The 19,417-nt window shown below is 40.4% G+C and overlaps 1 protein-coding gene across 1 annotated transcript; it reads right to left on the bottom strand.

Moving 5' to 3' along the window:
* Window positions 1–2,566: 2,566 nt before the first annotated feature.
* On the bottom strand, window positions 2,567–11,033 carry LOC131674615 (AT-rich interactive domain-containing protein 5B-like). The gene is made up of 11 exons (XM_058953385.1): window positions 11,016–11,033; window positions 10,339–10,813; window positions 7,457–7,786; window positions 7,017–7,167; window positions 6,708–6,939; window positions 6,327–6,620; window positions 5,910–6,249; window positions 5,119–5,755; window positions 4,581–5,040; window positions 4,095–4,492; window positions 2,567–4,015 (listed from the first exon to the last, which is right to left on the bottom strand). The coding sequence occupies exons 1-11, from the start codon at window positions 11,031–11,033 to the stop codon at window positions 3,634–3,636; spliced, it is 3,717 nt and encodes a 1,238-aa protein (XP_058809368.1). The 3' UTR covers window positions 2,567–3,633.
* Window positions 11,034–19,417: the final 8,384 nt, after the last annotated feature.

Below are 19,417 nucleotides of genomic sequence, written 5' to 3' on the forward strand. Positions count from 1 at the left end.
TGACTTTTGAACAAGCTTATAAACAAAAATAAGGGACGCAAGGACACATTCAAGATTGAATCGAATAGTCGCTCTATCGTTTTCGTTCAAAAAATTGTCATGCCCTTAATAAAAAATCAAACACTCAGTCGCACGCTTTAATTGTATTCGTAAATCAAAGTATCTTCTTCGCAATTGAAAACGAAATTCAAATATTACTGATAAGAATTTTCTCAATATATTATGATACACAAAACTTTGCTCGCGGAACTTGCATTTGTTCATTTATTAATATTATTAATGTTATTAATAGTAATATTGTTTATTATCATTAATAATAATAATTGTCGTTAATAATGTGGACTCGTCATTGCGCGAGACTATTTCGAGGAAAAATAGATACTAACGTTTAAAATTTGTCACACTAGATACGCATCGTATGTGTCTTCGTTATTGTGTATCACGACAATTTCATCTACTCTTAGCTAAATGAGACAATAATTAAATGGATATTGTTTTCGTTTTTTTCCCTCGAAGTTCTTAAAAATTTGTTACTGTGTAGCGCTTTTCTTGTCGTATACACTATTTTTTTTAGTTTGTAGTTGGATACTTCAATTACTTATGTTCAGTTTTGTCTTTATCTTTACAGTATTTTTCTCTACAATATTGTTAAAAAATGTGAATCACATACGTATATAACAAACCACAAGAATTGTAAAACTTTGACAACGCAAGTAACAAAGTCCGAAATATGCACGTCACATACACCTAGTATTCATTCGGTTTCTCGTGTTTTTTTTTTCGCAAATGGACGTTTTTCCATTGGCATCACATGTCATGTTAAATTTCCTAAAGGTTTATATATGTTTAATACTCATGTTCAATATACAATGCATTCAATTTACAAACATGGACCAAAGTGAAACATGATCGATCAAAAAATGGAAATAGAACGTTGGATGGATGCCAACGGAAATTTTTATACAAAACTTTACGCATAAAGTTCATGAAAGACATCGATATCTAAGAATCTAAATTTACTAATATTCGATTCATCTGACTGGCGCAAACCTAAAGTTTGTAGATATCTTCGTCAATCGCTCGGCTCTCTCTTATAAGAAAAGAACATTTTGTTTTCACTTACTGATCTTACAATTTTGAAACGAGCATTTCCTAATTACGTAGCTACTTGTTAACACGCATATATTGAGATGAGTCAAATGATTATTAATACTCTTATTTTCAGAGCGCCAACTTATAATATTTCTTCAATGACATTTTTACATAAATTTTACACAGTTTGAAATAATCCATATAATTTTTCATCTCTTTTGAAATATTTACTTGAAATTAACAATCAAATGATCTATATATGTATATCTAGCGATTCGACAATGTACACTACTTGATTTTTCCAATATACGATTACAATCTACCTAATTAGAGATTGAATTTATGTATGACATGAAAAAAATTTACACCTACATAATTTTGTTTCAATTTTTTTTATTTATTTTCTAGTATTATTATTATTTTTATTACAAATGGTTTTTTACATCAAATAAGTTTTCTAAAAAAGTCACATTTATAAACTTATATCTTAAACTTTATAACTTTCATTTTCAATGTTTTTGCATGATACTGATGCATTGAAATATGCTTATCACGAAGAAATAATCGCAAGCGACGTTTAATTTTTTTATTTTCTTTACATATTTTCACGATTAACAAATTTGAAGATATGTCTAAAAAGCAAAGACTTATACGTAAAGTATATGTAAAGTATTTCACATACGATCGAAACTTTTAATTAGTTTTTAAGTGAACTCTATTTATTTGAGTCATAAAACAGAATTACATATTTAATAAAAATCACTTTCGGACGTTCTTAGTGATGCTAAGTATTTCAATTCAAGTCACAAAAACATTGAAATTATTTATAATTTTTGAAATTTGAATTTTCATTTTAAATGTTCAAATTTACATTCAACAAGTCACAAGAAATAATGCCGTGATAGAAAATGAAAGTACTCAACAAATATCAATGATATGTGTATATATATAAATTGAGAACATTTTATTATTTTTATGAAATATATTATTACGCATAATGCTTACAATATCGATTGTAAATTTCCGTAAATTTAAAACTAATATCAAGAATGAATGTCTTTATTTGAAGAATTAAATAAATTTTATATTTCATGTAACTATTGAATCATTATTTTAAGAATTGCCCAGAATAAATTTTTATACATGAGTTTCTCGCAAACCACGAGATTCCGGACGGCCTGTACATATATCTTGAAATCTTAATAGTTAAACTTAGTACATATATTGTGTGATATTCAAAGACGTTGCTGGATTTATATTTAACTAGACTATTCGTCGCAACTTATGAACGAACTTATATTCTAAAGCTATGTATAATATGTACAGTTGTTCAGTCCAGCCATTATTACAGTTGTCCTCGTTCAGTTTTTTTGAGACGCACACATTTTTCATTTTTTCGTTTCAAAAATAAAAAAAATGTGTAAAAGTTATCTATCGACGTTCTTAAATTCCTTGTTGAACTTTTATTTTACGACCCAAAAAAAGCATTTACCAAGTTTTATCTTACGATTAACTACGACTAATGCACGTATTAGAGTCGGCTATAACTTTAGTAACTATCATTGTCGTAGATGAAAATTGGCTAACTTATAGAGCGAGGTTTACGGGATCTTGTGCGAGTTTTATAATGATAAAAATTATTATCTCACGTAAGTGTACGCCTTTTTTTATCTTTTAATACTCGACGTTCCCGTAATTATCTCGCATTTTACAAATACACAATATTATCACATTGCGCACATAGAACGAGTTGGAAGGAAAATGCGCTTGAAGTACGATTAGCCATTAATTGCGTATCGAAATTATCCTCGCATCCTTGAACAAGAGGTTTCAGCGTAAAAAATTTACTGTATATCAAACTTGTTTTTTTTCTAAAGTTTAATCAAACAAATAAAAAAGGTTCCTATGTAATATTTTTATAACTTAACATGCCTATAGATTGGCTTTTTAAATGACGATTTAAGATAATTATACAGTTTGTACCAATAACATTGAAAAAAATTTCTTTCAAAGATAAATTTCTTGTCTGCATTGTAGCATTATTAAAAATCTAAAAATAAAAAAAAAATGATTTGCAATTGCTTGTCTTTCAAATAACATTTTTAACGCTTTTTTAAAACGTTATAATAATAATTTCAATTTTATTATTTATTACGTACTTTTTGACGAATAAAAGTACTAAATATCAAATATTAAATCTTCATTTATCTATAATAGATATTTTGAATTTCTGATTTTTACAAGAACAATGCACCAAGCAATCGTGAACTAAACTAAAATAAACGCTAACAGAATCTAATCAGAAGAAAAATTTTTTGTTAAAAAAAAACTTAACTTACAAAAGAAGGAAGAACAATCATTGTCTCTCCGAATACTTTCAAAATAAAACATTCAGTCACGTGAAACAACGGAGTTAAGGAGCATACTGCAGCCTCAAGGTACACTTGCCTTCGGGTATTCACAACAAAAGTGTAAATAATTAAACAAAAAGTCGCTAATCGTAAACAGCTAACGCATTGAAATCGCAGCTTTGCTGTTCGTCTACTTGGAGGTTGGCGCAGCAGGTTGATGCTGTTGGCCAGCAGCCATGGCAAGCCTCGTCTGCTGAGCCGTGGCAGCTGCTGGATGCAGAGCTAGCAACTCCTTGTAGTAGGCGCTGAACTCTGGAGGCAGGAAAGGTGGAGCTGGTGCCCCTGGTGGCGCCATTGGCCCTGGGAACAGGCCGTTATAGAACGCCGGATAGTATATGGGGTCAAGGATCGGCAAAAATTTGCCTGCCGCGGCCGCGGCTGCTGCTGCTGACGGTGAGTTACCCGCAGCAGCTAACTGATGTGCCAGAAAAGCTGGACTGTTGGGCGGGATCGACGGCATATAATTAGCTGGTAAACTCGGAACACTGTGTCTTCTTAACGATTCCGATTCCCTAAAACATTTAATATTATGTGTAACAGTGACCAAAAAGAAAGCGGCAAATTACAGAAATATATGTAAAGTAATCTTACCTCGATTGCTTCGACGATGATCCAGACTCCAACCTATCAAGATGCTGCTGCATCGACATTCTGTCACTCTCACTTATCCTGCGCATCTCCTTATGCTGACTACCTGTTGCCTCAGTCGTCTTTCGTTTTTCCATCGCCGAGTACTGATAATTAGGCATTGGTGCCTTTGCAAAACTCGAAACAGGACTCGAGTTCAAATGGCTAAGATTTGGTACGTTCGGTATCACTGGATGGTGATTACTGACAACACTCGGCACACCACTCGAAACTGTTGGTTTTCTCGGCGTATAAGGAGAAATGGGCTCTGGTGGCATTCTTGACGGAAATTTACCGTTGAGGTGATGCTGAGGCGATGGAGGAGGTGGCCTCCTTTGTACAGGTACTGCTGGTGGCGGTTGCTATTTAAAAAGATACATTCAAATTAGACAAATTTTGTATTCGATTTGCACATGCCATTTTTATCAATTAACAATCATTGTAGATTACCGTATTATTTCTAGTAGGAGGACTGAGCTGTGGTACACCAACGACGCCACCAGAGGATTTCTTTGGACTAACAAGCGTAATCTCCAAGTTGTTCGTAGCCATCGTGCGATTGTCCAATACATTCGTATACCCGACAGAATTCGGTGGCACACTACCGGTTACGAACTGACTTTTGTTACGCGCCTGAGCTGACATGTCAGGTGGCTTGCTGCTATTCATATCTTTGCTTAGATTTGTCGGAACGTTGATGACACTGCGATGGTGAGCCTCGAAGTTTCGGGTCTCGAGATTCAAGGGAGTTGGACGTGGTACTACGGGTACCCTTACAATTTCGAGGTTCGGTCGTCCGTAGCCTGATCTGTCATTCGTTGGTTTCGCTGTGAGATCAAGAATACCACCTGCAGGAGGCTCACTATTACAAGTACTCGTCCCACATTGTACACCAGGAACAGAAAGCATACTGTAGACGGAAATCAATTATTAGTATATAAAATAGATATAATAATAGATTCTTGGCAGTTGCAATTCAGTAACTTACCTAGGACTTCTCGGTGTATGTGGCTGTGGAGGCATAGGAGGCATGTATTTGGGTGCTGCAAGAATGTCCTTTGGATTGCCATAGACAGTTTTTTCGCAACTACTGTTACCAAAGATTGACCTGGACTGAGTGACTTTTGGAATCAGAGGTCTGCCATTCGGCAGTGATGGTTGCACAAATCGATGATTAACTTGGCCAAGCGTTGTGTTCAGTGACTGTGGTATTGGAACGTTTGCATTTGCGTAAAGTTGTAGTAGTGAAGCATTAGAATTGCCAAGGTTAATAACACGACTGTTTGCCGTTGGGGTCTGATTTGGTGGCGCGCCATTGCTGTTTTGACTGGTTGGAGTTAACCGTTGCTGTTTTGTTGGAGTTCTATTCTCTTCAGAGCGTGGCAGCATGTGACCAATGTCCGGCATGACAGTTACATTTATTAACTTCGGTATAACTGCCGGCGATGGCAAACTGTAGGGACTCGTAGGTGCTTTAAGGTCGAGTTTTATTGGCGATGCTGTGCCAGCTATCGGAGGAACCGCATTCAATGGCGGTGACGTCGATGCCGGTACTGCGGAATTGACCAAAGCGGGAACCGCCGTGTTCACTGTCGTCGTTGGCTGAATAACGCTTGGTCGAGCATCTGTATAAAAAAATCATAAGTAGATAAAAAAACTTTGAAATATTCAGTTGTAATAATCCATGCATGCGTACTAAGTTAATCTAAGATCAACTATATAAAAATGTTAATGAAATTTCTAGAATGATAATAACAATAAAAATTTACATAAGTGTACCTAATTCTACAGGAGTAACTTCTAAGCCACCCTCACGCAATATCTCAAGTTTTCGCTTTTTGAAGCTAGGAATAGGAATGATAAGCTTGTTGTCCCTGGTGCCAGGCTCGTTGTCGGTCTCGAGGTCAATCACTTCGGGCGAACGTGGCTTATCTACGAATATAGGACTCTTCTCTTCGAACAGAGGAATGTTCTCCTTGCCTTGAGCGAGTAAATTTGTTTGTTTAGGGTCAAGTTTGATCTCTTTCATATCCTTCTCTGGGGGTGGTGTTAGCGTTACCACCGCCGTGGCATTCGCTGCGCTTACGGGCAGTCCTAGTGGCGAACACGATGGCGGTACCTGTAAAAATATCACAAAATAAGTACACTGTTCAATGCTGTTTTTTTTTGCGAAAGTATTCAGAACAAACAGTATACCTGTTGAGACAAGACAGGATTGTTCAGCTGTCTCTCGAGCACACTGCCATTCGTTGGCGTGGTCGAGGTTGGCGGTGTATTCGTTGGCGATGATGCCGTGGACGACGAGGTGGTAATAGACGTCGAGAGCAGGGAGGTTGGCGAATTAGGCAGTTGTTGCTGGCTGACAGAGGTTGAGTTGCTGGTCGCTATTATCGTATTGAGTGACTTTAAACGCTCAGGCTTCACCCGCACGCTACGCAACGACGACGTCTTGCCGCTCTCGCTTCGAGGTTTGTCTCCGGGTAGGAATGGCTGTAGTGGAAAATACTTTCGTTAATTAAAGCAATTCCCTGTTTAAATAAAATAAAAAAAAAAAGATGAATGAAACTAATCTCTTACCGAAGTTGACGTTATAGACTGCATAGGGGGAGGTGTAATCGTTGCCGAAGTAGGTATGTCAATCGAAAGTGGCGGTGTTTGAGAAGGTGGTGGACTTTCATTTTCCCGTTTGACTTCGACCGAGTCTTCCGAAGCGTCCGATATACTCGGCGTCTTGATCCGCCTGCCAGCAAGGCTTGCTTTTATTTTAATATCTTCTCCCTTCTCAAATCTTTCGTATGGTAATAACAGCCTGAGAAAAGAAAAAAAGTATTTTTTTTGTGAGTCATGTTTGCGAGAATTGCATTCCACATTGACACATTATAATACCTTTCGTAGTGCCTTCTTGTTATCGTCGCAGCACTCGTCGAACCGGTGTTACCACCCATCTCGTCGTAGATTACCTTCCACAAACGATTTTCACTGACTCTATCATAACCGCCTAGATCCTGTACTTTACTGTAGAACAAGTATAGATCGACTGGAAACAAAAATACGTTATTGTAGATATTATCATAATTATTCTCTGTTTCACGATGCATGTATATTCAAAAAACTTTGTTTCCTTTTAAGAGAAAGACAATTATATACAAATATTTATAATTGTTATTTTAATAAATAAACATGAGATTCGGATTATAATAATGTATAAGAATTTTCTTCCGAAAATGACAAACTAAAGTTTTCTTTTATTTTCAATCGCCGACGATTGTAGTGTGTGCGGAGACTGTAGTTGTTTCTGAAGTAGGAGCGACGTATGTAAGACTCACTTTGTCTGTAACCAAGAAGAGGCATCTTGCCGAGCGGCGTGTTGCGCGAAGACATGAATGTGTGCACGTCACCAAGAAACTTTTTCTCCTCGGCGCTTGGTTTGCGATCAACGCGTTTGGCAGCCGCAGCAGCGATAACAGCGGCACTCGGTCGTCCAGGTGTACCTGTCGAATTACACAAACTCGACTGTCCGGACGACGACGACGAGCCTTTGGAAGTTGATGCTGCCGCTGACGAGGCCACCGATGCTTCGCTCTCGTTGCTCGATTCGCCCGGTGATACACTGCGCTTTTTGCGCTTTCTCCGAGGTCGCCCTTTCAGTTTTGGTGCTGCAAATACACAAATTATCACAATTGATGTATTCATTGAAAAACAATGTTTATTCAGGTCTAGAGTGATATTGAGTGAAGGACGTGAAAAATTGACGCGGAAACACGAGGTCATTCATTTACGTTAAAAAAAAGTTTTTTTTAGGAGAATAGCGAGAATTAGTTTCAATGAAAGTTAATTGCCACCATGACCTTTTTAACGGGAAAACAGAGCGACGTATACTGTTTAGGCTTTAGATTTGTACTAAGTTTTCTATTTTTCTTTTTCACATTAGTCACTAAAAATTGAGTACAATTTTAATTGAAGGTAGCCAAATTATTAAAAGCGTAAATTGATTAAGTATTTGAATTATCAATAAGTTACAGATGCTAGAAATCAATCGACATTAGCTCGTACGAATTAATTTTGAATTATATGCACTGTGTAATTTAATTAATCCAACTTCGTAAACATTTCCATGTTTACGAGTTAGATTTGGCAATTTCAATGGAAAATTAGGTCGCCGTAAATACACATTGAATTCCGAATGATATCTGCGCTATTTTGTTGTTACGCTTTTCGATATAATTTACTTTTAGTGTGCCAGTGTAATACATACAAAGAGAATAAAAATAGATTTGTCACAGAAATAAAATTTAACGCCCACGATCAAGTTCGATGAAATGATACTTATGTCATAAAAACGACAAAAAGACAAAACATTCTAGGAAATATACGCTTGATGCCAAGATTTTTATAACAAAAACAAACTCGATACGCTCTTTTCTGATAACCTTTTCTTCTTCTACGAAGAAAAACACCTCACAGCGGAAAGATGAAACGATGTACTTCTATAGTAATCGATCCAAACGCATAGTTGTCAAGTTACATGGATTCACGTGTTCCAACTACAAATATTGAACAAATTAATTTCACAATAATTTTAAAACAAGTTTTTCGAGACTGTTGAGTTTCAAAATCATTAAGGAAGTTTCTTTTAATTGAAAGTCTTCGGTCAGCTTAAGAAGAAATTTGCTTAGATTGCAGAAAATGATGCACTCTAAATTTACACATTTTTATGCTTATTTGCAGAACCGTCGATAAGGAGTGTATTACTTAAATTTATAAAAGTTTTGGCATTGTTGACATTATTGTAAAAAAGATTTAAACAACAGTTTATTGAATTGTGAATACGGAACATACGTTTCTTTGAAAAATTCAGAAAAGCTAGCTATTTTAGCTATTTCAGAATTGTTATTTAGTCTATAAAAATGACACAAAACTATTCCACTACGAAATCATCAACCTGATTTTTTCACTTAAAAATAACGCGACGAGAAAAGTAAAAAAGTCCAAACAAAACATCAGAGACACTGGAAACGCTCTGTCAACTCTGTAGAAAAAAAAAACAAACAAAGAGAGCGAGCGTGTGAGAGCGCCCCGAGGAAAAAAGAACGAGAAAAATGTTTCTCACTTTTATGCCCGTCGATAGTCAACTTGACAATCTGTTTGTTGCTAATCCTCATGATGATGGCCATTTCGTCCCGCGATAAAATACTTCATGAAAAGAAACAAAACCAACACTCGAGCGACACAGACAAGTAACAGAGAGAAGCGGTAAAAAATCAGACTACGCTCGCAAGCGGCACGTTGTTCGTAAACTCGGCAAGCGAGAGCCGGGTGGAGCACGTGTGCCCTGCTCTATCCTTTTGGCCGCTCTTGCTCGAACGCATGCGTCGTGACACCGACCTGAGCCGGCTTCGCGTTCACGTGACGCGTAGCGGGAAAGCGGCGCCGATTTGAAACGTCGTTGATGGTGATTTGTGCGAGGTCGCCAACGCGCGTACACGCAATTTTTTTTTCTTCTACTTTCACGCTCGCGTTATTTACGTTTGCGCATGGAACGGCCTGATTTACGTTTGACTGCCTTTTAAAGCGTTCGGCGACAATGTCACGTTTACGAATCAAATATACGGAAACAATTTTCCTTTTCGGGCAGTATTTTCTGTGACTTATCTTAATTTATCTTATATATCAGTACATTATCATTACAAGCGGTTTCTGCAATTATGGAACGACGTTCCGTTTGTTTTCTCGCTTGTTTATAATTCACGCTCATTACATACAAGGAAAAATCGATTTTTTCTTCAATATATTTTATTACTCGTTTTAAAAATATCAATTGCACACTTTGGATGTTAGGTGTAAAATAATCTCTGACCAGAAATGCAATCTTGCGCGGAAATCTTTGAGTGTATCAATTGAGTGCACGCGAGCATACTGATTTTGTTCTTATCTCTTAAATGTTGTGGAGTTCACTGATTTGATTTTACTTTTAAAATGCCTGCACTCAAAATCTTGGTCAAGGCGTCGTGTTAAAATAATCTATAGCGAAGCCGAACAGTTATTATTCTAGAAGCAGTTGGAAAAATAATGGCGAATAACAGCTAGCAATGAATCAGAGATGTCCTTGATTGAAAATACTTGGAGAAAAATGAAGAGGCGAGTACGGTCGCAGTCGTAATAAAAAAAAAAAAAAAGAAGAAAGAGTATTTGAGGGAAGATGACTTACCTAAGTGATTGCACAGTAATTCATGCGTTTCCAGGTCCGGATAGTCGAAGGTGTCCCTACAGAAGAGCACCCTCGTGCCGGGCAGAGCGGCGAAGCCACCAAGTGCCGCGACAGCGGAGGAAGCCAACCATTTTGGTTCCGAACCCTCGAGTCGACGCATAAGCGCTCGATAACGGCAGTACCTTGGATACGAAAGTACGACGACTTTGGTGCCTTCGCTGCTGTTGTTGTTGATCTGATACTCGTTTCGCCGCGTCGACAGAGCTTCCAGATCCTTTTGAAGCCGCTCCACGTCCGTGAAGTCGAGACCCGGATCTGACAAGGTCTGCGGATGTGGCGACGAGTCTGGTGACGATGACGGCGTCGGCGGCAGTTGTACTTCGCGGCCCCATGACCACTGTAGCGAAGGCGACAACCACGTAACTAGGTCGTGCACTCGCACCACTACCTTCTCCGAGATTGTCAGCACTTCGTCCTGCACACAACACAAAGCGTTTTCTCAATTTCTGCTTATTAGCGACATTACTGTTTCAATTGAAAAGCTGTACGTAGATGCGCGATAAACGACCGATATATATTTCGCCATATGCGTAGGCGTTTACTTGTGTGCTACATCAAATCCAATCAACTTACAATCGGGATAATCTTACAGACCCCAATGATTCTCGTAAACTGACGTAACGTAATGCAATCATTCTTATATCCTACTACTCGACCGATAAAATATTTTGTAGCCGGTATACATAACTCCACGGCTATTGCGCTAACACTGCGTATGTGCTAATGTTCAAACATTTATTTTGTAATACAATATTCGTTTCTTTTATTGCACGATACATCCACGTGCATTTGTGGACTGACCAAAAATCAGAAAGCCTCGATATAAATAATTCAACCTCGTCGCGTTTGTCGAGAAGGATAATTTTAACCAACTCGCCGGTAATTTACACCCAATATTTCAATCTAAAAAGCAGTTTACGGCCACGGATGAGTTAGCCTTAATCAACACAGTTTTAGCACGAGAAAATAAGCTATGTTGAAATGTCGTAAAGAGTAGTTTAGCATTTGCTGCGCGCGACGTAAAAGCTAAAAGGTCTAAGAATAAAAGGCAACAAATGGAAACGAATTACATATTAAACGCGAAGTGGGTAATGCGCCGCGGGGAATTTTAACGCCGGTTTATCGCACATCGCGGCGCGCATATTGCGATTACGTCAAAGTCCGCTAGAGGCTGTCCTCGCCGATATACTGCTGCAATCGTGGAAACGTAAGAACGAACACTCGTTATTTAAGCCGCTCTGCGAATTCAGCCTGTCGTTACGACGTTTTCGCGTCAAGCGGACTTCATCTTTTACAAGCGGTTCACAGCCAACGCGAACGCATCGCGTTACGGGACATATCACTTTTCGGGGATACCTTCACGTCGACATTTCAAGAAGACAACGTTAAAAGCACTGCTTGATAAACGAAAAGCGCAGCGAGAAAAATAGCCCGATGGAAAAAAATATTCATTTACTTGCGAGTTCGCTCGACGATAGATCGTAAAATAGACATTAAGTGTACGTCTGCGTGTATACGCAAGATAGTTTATGTACGCGTACGTATAGCATTATGCCACACACTTTTTAGCTGGGATTTTATGACTTTGTATCTATACGCACACACGTCCGTTCACGATATTTTTTATAACTGCAAAAAAAAAAAACAATAACATGCTGTTTTAAGGCGTATACAAAGGCATATTTTTTTTTCTCCGTATCTTTCTCATTTTCATAAATTTGTAAAAGCGTATAGTTTTCCCTTTTATTCGGAATTTAATATGCGCCGGTTTTCGTTATGAATATTTACTTTGTTAGCTTACTAAAAATAATTCTTTTCATTTATTCAGCACATCTAATGAATTTTCCAGCTATGAGGAACGAAGAAAAAAAAAGAGAAGAGCGGACGAAAAAGTAAAATCAGTTGAGGAAAGGAATGCGAGCTTGTAACTGGAAAGTTCGAACATAAAGAAGGAAGAGAAAAATATCAAGACTGAGTTAAATGGAAAAGTGTATGTGTGTGTATAGGATGTGACCGCTGCCATGGAATGTATCGTTCGGTTGCTATGGAGATAGCTGCTAGTAGTGGTCTAAACACATCGATAACCTATCAATTTACCGGCCCCACGTACACACAATCACGCGCACGTGCCAAGCTCGCAGGGGACCAAGTTTATATCCGATCGCTTGAACGGAAGCTAGCTCTTCATCATATTAATAAGTACGGACAGGCTAACATTTTCTCCCAAGTAAATTTAACAAAATAACTTGCTACTAACGTCCAACTGACTTTGAAAAGTTGAAATTAATGATCAAGAGCGTCGGGCGGTCGTTTAGTATGGGGAGTTCGTAAAAACACAAATTGAAATATGTTACTTTTACTATTTACCTTCATCGCTTGGCTGCGACTGACGGCTATGTACAAAGTTATGTTATTTTGAAATGGAATATATACTACCTGAGTAAACGTACTGTATGTCAATATTATCGATAACGTAAATGCTGCCTATACGACGGCTATGTCATATAATACGTAGCAAAGAATTCATTAGCTATAAATGATTTTTCTTTTTCGCAATTTCGATTCGACGGCTAGAGAGCCGCGTACGCAAAATCATTCGTTAAAAAACAAAAGTAAAAAACCAGCAATTTTTGTTTTGAAATAGCAGGAAACGTTCTTTCGACAATTACATTTTCCCTGTTTCGTCGCTTTTCTGGTTGTTGTTGAAAGAAATGAAAAATATCCGCGCGGGTGGGGAGGAGTAGAGGCGACTGACGTGAGCCCCAACCGTTGCCCGCCCACTGGAAAAAAAAAGAGGAAACGAAGAGAGGTGCTGGTTTTAACGATTGTTGTGCCCACATATACTATGCAGCATTCGCGTTTCAATGTTTTCATATCATGTATTCATACCTCGCTCGCCGCGCAAACGCAGCTTTCTTTGTTTTTCGCGTGGTAACGACGACTCCGTTGTAATAAATTGTTATCAGTTGCAACGAACAGCAGCGAGCGTTTCGATTAGTCGAAATGAGTTGTAGGTCGTTCGCGCGGCGAATCGTTCCGGCGCACGAGACAAAACCTGCGAAATAAAGCCAAGTGAATTGGAAGCGTTTTGCACGGGTTCAATTAGGTCAAGCAGCCGAGAGCGACTTTGAAGGTGGGCAGAGGGCATCGGGCATCATTAAACAGGGCCGCTTATTTACCTAAAACAATTAGGCGCCCACCGCGCACTAATAGAGAGAGAGTTCGTTGAGCGCGAGTAATGAAATCCGAAAGCGCGGTAATAAGCAACGTTTGATCAACTGCGCGCGTGTACGCGGCCGCGGCTCCAGTGGAAATTCAGCCGGGGGAAAATCGATATATGTAGCGGCGTGCGCCCGAGCGCGCTCGCCGCCTGGCAGCGGCTAATGAAAAGGCATTAATTCCGAATCTCAGCCATGCGAATTTCAACAAAACATATACCGCGGCCGGCTATCGCGCGCGCCGCTTTGATTTGCAACGGACGCTCCCGAAATCGAGCGCGCGCAAACGCTCATTCGCGTAATGAGCTTCCGATGAACATCCCGCAGTCGTGGCGGGCGTAAAATAAATTCGGCGGGAGAGAACAGAGGGAGACGGGGCGAAAAGTTGAAGTTGGAGTGCGAGAACGGGGAGGAGGGGCCGTACGAGAATCAGTAGTGGCGACATACGCGCGCTGCAGTTGACATATTCGCCAAGTGTGCATAATACATTCATGCGAAGTGTACAGTCGCAAGAGCAGGGAGGGGGGCATACACGGCCTGTCGAGCCAAGAGGAAGGGGGAGTTGTACCAGAGGCGCTCAACCTATAAAATTCTGCATAGTTTGCTGTCATTGTTAGAGCGAGTGCAAACAGCTCTACTTCTATTCCGCCATTAGCCTTCAGCCGCAGCGACAGTTATTGCATTCTATCTCTCGTTATTCGTGCTTGGGTTTTTTCGGGCCGCGCTTCGCTCGATCCCTTTGTCGCCGTCGATCCGATTCTTCTGCTCGCTCTTTAATGAGCGCCTCGTACACCTCGCGACGTTGTCCTCGCTATTGAACGCTCGTACTTGGCACGGAGCACGCCGTGGACGAAAGAAAACAAGGGTGCCGCGTTCAAGTGCTCAAAAATAAAATCAGCCGAGCTTGGCGTCGTGTAAATACATATTCGAGGAAACTTGGCGTCGCGCGAGTCTGAGCGTACGAAACCGATAAAATCGAAGACTTGTCTTCGTAAAATTTACGAGCATGACTGCGAATGTGACAGGCGGCACGCAGCGCAAAGAGAAGAAAGAGCGGAGTCGGCCGGGGAGAAAAAAGTGCAATAAAAAAATAGGCTCGAATATTTTGAGAGCAGTCGGGCAATGAGAACCTCTGAAAGGTATAAATCATCGTTAGATTAAAGCTCCCGTTGGAGGTATAGCAGTGGCGCTTCGAGTTGCAGAGCGCGGGAAATATAGGCTGAACAGAGCAAAAGCATCCTGCCCGCATAGCAATGTATATCATCGACGAGACAGCGCCCTGCAGCCACAACGAGAACGTCCAAGAGCATTTTCGATGAAAAATTAACGACACGAGAGATCCTTCAACGATGAAACGGAAAACATTCTATTTTGAAGCTGCAAAGCTCACGCTGAAAGCCTCTCGCGCTAGAGTCCTGCAAGCGATATGCCATTTTATTTGCTTTTTTTTTTGAGCGATCAAGTCAAACATTCTGCTAGCTATCGGCGGATACACCTTGGTGGAAATTTCGATAAATAACTTATCGGCGCTCGAAAAAAGCTTATTCGAAATAGTCCGCAGCGCTTAATTAGTTTACACGTAGTTTTGCGCTGATAAAGTTGATTCCCTCTGCTCGGCTCGTCGAGAGAGAGAGAGAGAGAGAGAGACGGAGGGAGAGAGAGAGAGAGAGCAAAACGAGAGGTTCAAAAGCTATTATAAAGCAAAGGCTAGTATTTCAAACAATCTTTCTGCTCGGCTGAACTTCTCTCTCTCTCTCACTCGAATACTTCGCCAACTATCATACATTTACCAAGTTTACCGACGGCGAGCTGTTGGTTATCAGAAATTGATCTCTGGAAAACTATTTGGAAATTGCTATACATTTTCTCTGCCTGAAAGCAGAGTTTTCTCATCGATGAATTTTCGGGGAGAGAAGAAAAAAAGGAAGTTGGTCGTTGCTGCGGCTAATGGTCTACAATTACGCGCCTTTAAGGCCCGTTTAACGGTCGAAATTCATGGATGAGCTATTAGCGCAAAATTCTAAATGGTCTCTGCCCTTCAAAGCGCGGTTGCAGTTCCTTTTATATATTTGGAGAGCTTAACGAGTCTCCTTGCTCGCCTTTGGACCTCCTGCGGAGCGAGGCTCTCTATATCGCGTTGCACGCCTGATCGCACATCCCATTACGCATATATCGAGAGCACAGAGTCTCTCTCTCTCTATCTCACCCTCTGGATATCATGGTTGCATATCACTCGTGCGAGCGAGTTCATGCCTATGTATATATGCGCGCGCACTTGTGTATGCGATTACTATGGCTGCGGTTATTGTGCTTTGCATTATTACCCTTCAAGTTCGGTGCTTACAATTAGATTGTTCTATGTTGTTACTCCATTATAAGCTCGTTGTGGATCGTCAGGAGAGAGCAGACTCGTCGACGAGGTTGCCAAATACTCGCGCGTATGGGCCGATCGCTTTCGGCGACAACATGGAAAGTTCGCGCCGAGGAAGCCAACTTCGCCAATGGACTATCTTTCGCAAATATTTTCACTTGGCGAATCAACAGGCGCAGAGCACGAAGGCAGAGTAATCGATAGCCGAAGGAGAGAGGGGTGGGGTGGGCACTCGATAATCACGAGCGAATCCGACGACAGACGGGCAAGAAAGCGGATGTACAGTGCTGCCAAGAGGAAGGGGGATAAAGGGCGCCTTTTCCATGCGTGCGCGCACTTTTACCTGTCGGCGGGGCCATTTTCACGGAAGAGACAGATTTCACCCTTAATTGCAGCAGGTGCATATATACGACGCCCAAGAGCCCTACGCGCATGGCGAATGGTATAATGTGCATCGAGTAACAAAGCGGCAATTTTGGCTGGTCGCGAGCTCGTACAATTTATTGGATTTGAAGTGAACGCACACGCAGACAGAGGAGCTTCGAGCGAAACTTGATTAACGAGAAAAGTTTCGTACCCAAAAGGTGATTTTGTGCAAAAGGCGGCAATATCAAGTTTTTATTAGACGGCCGTGAGAGAGAAAGCTACTGTTTGAAGTATCAAGTTTTACTAGTGTTTAACTTGGCCTCGCTAACATTGCCATGCATGGAGAATGTAAAAATCGATATGGCGATGCCAGGAGAGAGATGGTCTACCTAGCAACGCGTCTAACTTCTTCTTCTGTAATGCTGTTTTACTGCGACTTGCTAATTTGTTTTGCACGCGCTGCTCTTAATTAAATCTCCGGCATTTCGAACGCTTGCTTATTTTCAGGAAAAACAATAAAAGCAAGCTTACCTCGCATCAAAGCTGCGATGGCATAATTAGAACTTTCATTATCGTTATATTTGCCGAGGAGAAAACTTTTCGAGCAAACTTTATAAAAGCATCTAATTTCTATGCTCTTCTGTTTTTTCTTTTACGGGCATGACCCAGATATGAAATTCCCGGGAAAATAACTGAAGCGAATTTCCACTACTTTTATACCGCGAAATACACAGAATTACGCGCAAAGTGCGCGTAATATGAAACATTTACGGCAAATCAATATTGCGTATTTCGTCGGATTACGGACTAAAGTTATCAATGTTAAACGCTCAAATATTCATTTTAATGAAATATTCCAGCAAGAAAATTCATGGAAATAACGAGGAAAAAACTAGTAAATAAATTCCATTGAAAGCTTCGAGTTATTTTAATAAATATCTGTTAGTTCTGCAACACAGTTAGTCAGTTAAATAGCATTCTACATCAGAGTTACCGCCTGCGGAGATCTCGTATAGCTCGGCCATTCCGCGCATGTAATGCACTCACACGATGCAATGCTCGCTCTCTAGCTCTCTGTCGGTGCGGCTCGGTATATACATATACGCGTGAGAAGGCGGTGGCCAAACTACTCGTGTCTGTGCGCGTGTGTGTGCGCGCGCGCAGTTGCCGGCATGTCGAAGGATTTCAATCACAAAAGTGTTTTCAGCCATTGAATTGTAAAACCACGGAAAATAAATGGGTAATATCGATAATTGGCAAGCGATTAAATTAACTTTTTCTCTCCAAGTAAAATATTACTCCAGTCAATTACAAAAGAAAATCTCTTGTCTCTGGGTCCGGCGAAAGAAAAAAAGATAGGAAGAGCACGCGCAAGATAGACCGACACTGTTGATGAAGGGGAACGGGGGCAGGGGGCAAATAAAAGTCTGTGTAAGAGTGGAAAAACGAGCAAAAACTGCAAGCAAGCGAAAAGAGAGGAGAGAGGAGAGAGGAGAGAGGAAAAGAATGAAAAGCGAACAAGTGGACGGAGAAAAAATAAAAAGGACGAAGGGACGGTGAGATCTGCTCGTCTGGCAACTGGAAACTCGTATTTCCCGATGCGCTTCTTTGTCGCGCACATAATGCCCCGCATCTTGGCTCACTTATCAAAATAATGACGGCCAAAGGCAAATAGTCTGACTGGACGCTCGAATTGACGCTAATGCGACGTGCCCCGTTCAGGCCTTCGTTCACGTCTGTTTTTCTTGCATGATTTTATTTAACGACCTTCCGTTCTTCATGACGCTTCGCTCGTCAATTTCTTTCCTTTTTTCTTTTTTTTATTTCTATATTATTCATTCTTTTTTATTAATTTTTTTTGTGTTTTCTGTTTTTCGATGGACGCGCGGGAGAAGAGGAAAAGAACTAATGACACGCGTCGAGCGACGTCATAAAAGCGAAAAAAAAAAAAAGGAACGGCGTGTGTCGGCAGCGGCAATCAGAAGAAATAAACAAGTTGAAAGTCGTGCAGCAACGTTACAAGCTGGCAGCCGAGCAAAAACGCCGGGCTCTCCACCATCCCCCGAAGTTGGTCTTCGGGCACGATGCCTTTCCCTGGAGGCGCGAGCGCGCATCCCTCTCGCTCGCTCTATTTTTTATCGCCCGTCTGTCTACTTCGCGCGATGCCCTCCTCCCTTCCCTTTTCCCTCTCCACCCTCGATTTTTAACGATCCTATTATTCGCTTTAATCACTCGCTCGCTTGCTATTCGTTTTTCTCTCTCTCTCTCTTCCCGTTCCCGCTCCGACCTATTTGTATCAGCTCGAGCGGCTAATTGTCGGCAAAGTACGTCCCAGTTTACTTTGATATAAAAACTACTAATAAAAGTACTGGAATTGCTCTACTTGTAAATCTTCATAAGTTCGTTTTTTTTTCTCGTTTTTATTCACTTCGATACGTAAAACACCAAGTTTCATAGTACCGTCAAGTTGATTTACACAACGGAGCGCCTTGTGTGAAGGAGTTTACGCGCAATTGAGGCTAAGTATTTGTCGTTCCAGTTTATCATGCAAGTCTTTGGCGAGAGAAATATTGTTTTTTTTTTTCACTGCTAAGAGAAAGGTTTTTATGAGAACACTCGATTAGTCTTGAAAGCTCCCGCGCGCGCGAGCCTGTACTCTATTTCTAACGAGCTTCGCAGCGAAACGTGTCAATATTTATAACTTGGTTTTTCTCTTTTTTTTTAACCGCGCGCGCACGAGTAAAATTATTTTCGTTGAAAAGTAGCAACCTTTTAATTAAATACCGTACACCGTGAGAGGAAAAAAAAACGAGCGGCGGCATAGGCAATATTATTATTTGAAATATTGAGAACGGAGAGGAGAGTAAGAAGAAAAAGAAAATGCGCGCAGCACGTGTATATTTCTAGCTTTTCTCGAGGCAACTTTGCAGGAGAGGAAAAGAGAGCAAAGAAAAAAAAAAGATAGAGAGAAAAAAAAAGGGGGAAAAAGAAAATGCTGTTTCATAAAAGACCGTAGGTCGATAAGCGTCAGCGAGAGCTCAAGCGAACGCAAAATTTTATACGC

Source organism: Phymastichus coffea, unplaced genomic scaffold (assembly GCF_024137745.1).
Source record: "Phymastichus coffea isolate CEN01 unplaced genomic scaffold, Cenicafe_Pcof_1.1 PCOF00266, whole genome shotgun sequence".
In the NCBI taxonomy this organism is placed as follows: Eukaryota; Metazoa; Arthropoda; class Insecta; order Hymenoptera; family Eulophidae; genus Phymastichus; species Phymastichus coffea.

Bases quoted from the DNA above. Each gene is read 5' to 3' on its own strand.
- LOC131674615 (XM_058953385.1), bottom strand. The intron at 7,168-7,456 runs GTGAGTCTTACA...TTTTGTTTCCAG, and splicing joins TCTTCTTGGTTACAGACAAA to TCGATCTATACTTGTTCTAC. The intron at 5,041-5,118 runs GTAAGTTACTGA...TTCCGTCTACAG, and splicing joins CATACACCGAGAAGTCCTAG to TATGCTTTCTGTTCCTGGTG.